Source organism: Pterocles gutturalis, unplaced genomic scaffold, assembly GCF_000699245.1.
Source record: "Pterocles gutturalis isolate BGI_N339 unplaced genomic scaffold, ASM69924v1 scaffold14127, whole genome shotgun sequence".
Classification (NCBI taxonomy): Eukaryota; Metazoa; Chordata; class Aves; order Pterocliformes; family Pteroclidae; genus Pterocles; species Pterocles gutturalis.
Genome location: NW_010115753.1, coordinates 33,324 through 36,110, shown reverse-complemented (window position 1 = coordinate 36,110; position 2,787 = coordinate 33,324). Strand labels below are relative to the sequence as shown.

Below are 2,787 nucleotides of genomic sequence, written 5' to 3'. Positions count from 1 at the left end.
GCAGGAATGACAGAGCTTTCTCAGAAGAATCCTGTTGAACTGTTCTCATGCAACTTTGTGATAACCTGAGTTTGAGGAAGCAGCTGAAGCACTTTGCCTCAGGCCATCACAAGTCTCTTGTTCTAAATCCTGTGGGCTAGATTTCTTCATTCAGCCTGAAAATTTTTGTTCAGCCTCACAAGTGAGAAATTTCCAGTGGAATTTGAATTGAGATAAAAATGCCCACATCCACCCTAGGAGGCAGAGATGGTGGGCTTTAGATAGGGTAGAAAGATAGTTAAAAATATGAATAAAAAGGTTTTTCACTGAACATTTAGAAGCTGGGATATTGAGAGGTCCCTAAAAGCATGAGGTAATTAATCCTCATTGACGTTAATGGGATTTGGATGCCTCGACACTGTTGAAAATGCCATCTAAATAAACTGATGTAAGCACAATGACTGAGAATATAAATTTTTTGCACTTCTGCAGATCCCACTGCAGTGGGTGTTTTATGTAAGTTCAAATTCCAAGAGAATGAGTTTTACTTTCAGTTTTATTAGCTTTCTTTGATGCCATAAAACTAATGTTATCATCCTGTTGTTATCTGAAACATTTTGAAGATCAGAGAAAGAAAATTAGAGCCCTAAATATTTGAAAAGCCTTTAAAAAACTATTTACTTCTTCCCTTTCTCCTCTGCTAGATCTACCCGGATGAAGGTCATAACATTGCTTCTGAGAAAAGCAAATATCACCTTTACAGCACAATCCTTGGGTTTTTTAGTGCTTGTTTAAAGGAGGAGACACCAATTTTACCACAGGAACCTGAAGAGGATGAATAAGGAAGCCTATTTGTGTAGTACTGAAGGGGACTTACTCTGCGGCTCAATAAAACCTTAAATAAAAGTGACTGTAAGATTGCAGATTCTGCAGAAGCTCAAGGGCAGCTAAAGGATATCACAGTGGAACAGCACATTTACAGACAATGAGCTAATAAACTGGGATTCAGCTACAAAGTCCAAACATATTACCAAGGGACAAAACCTCTACCTTTGTGGAAGGTCAACAGTTGGTTACAGTTTCCTGGAAGAACTTAGTTTTGCATAAGTGTAGGGTTAGTGCATGTTTGTTATGTTAAGCTTCACTGTTGGTTCTGTAAGTGGTTGCTCGTTTTTTAATTTAATTGCACATCTTTATTCATCTTTGCATAATGCACAACCTATCATAAGTATTATGGCCACTAATATTTTAAAAGGTGAGCTGCAATCTAACACTTTACTGTAATGTTACAATAAGTGCAATTCTTTCACTGTCTATTACACGTAAGAAACCACAGAGATAATAAAGGGCACGATATTTTCTCTAGTTTCTGCTCAAAGGGGATATATTGTCTAGTGCATCATATAACATTGATATTGAAAATGATTTTTTCCCAATTTCAGCATTTACTATTATTACTGTACCTACTAGTAACCAATAAGGGACTTTTTGGTAGTGTACTCTTCATCTTTACGTATATACCCCAGACTCCCTAAGCAGAAAATCTCTGAGCTTGAAGAATTTTTTTCAAGACGTAATTTAACAGCTGTATCTAAAAAAAAATCTGCAATTGAAATCTTTCCCCAGTCCAAAAGGTATCCATTATTTCCATAAAATATGTTTGGGTTGTGTTTTGGTATTGTTTATAGTAGTTAATAGTTTGCTGGTTACACTTTAATTTTAGAATACACTATTTGGTCCATGTAAATTAGATACATAAATATTAAATTATAGTTTCAGATAAAGAAAATTTATTAACTGCATAATGCCACTGAGTAATACTTTACTCCTCAAATTAAGACATATTTTGTATAGTGATCTTCCTTTCCCTCTATCTGGTCTCAGATGTAATTCTAATGTTCACCAAGGTGGCCACATAGCTGGAACATTCCATTAGTTTTTATTCCAGGGGTGCTCATTAAGTCTCTTGCGACAGGATTTAGATTCAACAGCATCACAAAGAAATGAAATGTTTTTCATTCCAGGCAAAGGAAGCTCCTGACAAGTTAAATTTTATTATGTATTCAGAGGGCGAGCCCCTCGTACATCCATTTATTTGCCAAGGTGAATTACAGCAATAGAAATTGAAACTATGAAATAAACAAGGCAGCCACTTTGGGTTTGCAGAATATTAGCTCTGATCACTGAAATCAAGTACAGTGTTCACTTAATTTGAGGTATCTTCCTGAAGGTATGTGAAAACTCTTTGACAGATGCTGTGCCACTTACATGAGAATAGCTGTGGTATTTTTCTTTCTGGAGATATTCCAAATACTTTCCTACCCAATTAAAGTTTCATTTCTTGCAAGAGTAAAAAGAAAGTAGTTTTTTGAAGGTAACTTATGCTATTTAAGATGCAAAGTTATGCATATTTTATGAAGAATGGGCATTGTTTTTAATGTAATCAAAAATCACCTGAAGCTTTTTACTCATTACTTTCTTCTGGAATATTTTCTTTAATGGTTAGCATTTTTTTATGATGCAAACAATTAATTTGTCTGAAAGGTGTGGTTTTATGAAACACTGGAAAGTCTCTGTCTTTTAATGTTTAGTATTTATGTTGTTTTATTAGCAATGTTTAACTATTTTTCAATTAGTTTAATACAGTTTTAATGTGGAGTGATACCTTGTCTGGGTCCCAGTGTCACCACAAAGTATGGCTTGGCTTTGTGGTATTTATAGTACATATGGAATACATATGTATAGTATAGGTACAGTATGTATGTATGGAGGCTACTATGTGCACTACGATAAGACCATAGGAAGAAA

The 2,787-nt window shown here is 34.8% G+C and overlaps 1 protein-coding gene across 1 annotated transcript in view; it reads left to right on the top strand.

Annotated features, from left to right (window-relative positions):
• DPP10 (dipeptidyl-peptidase 10 (non-functional)) overlaps window positions 1-1,777 on the top strand; it is a gene marked incomplete at its 5' end in the record, with an annotated part of 149,016 nt that extends 147,239 nt beyond the window's left edge. The window contains 1 exon segment of the mRNA XM_010075299.1: window positions 684-1,777. Coding sequence (XP_010073601.1) covers window positions 684-821 — 138 coding nt within the window.
• Window positions 1,778-2,787: the final 1,010 nt, after the last annotated feature.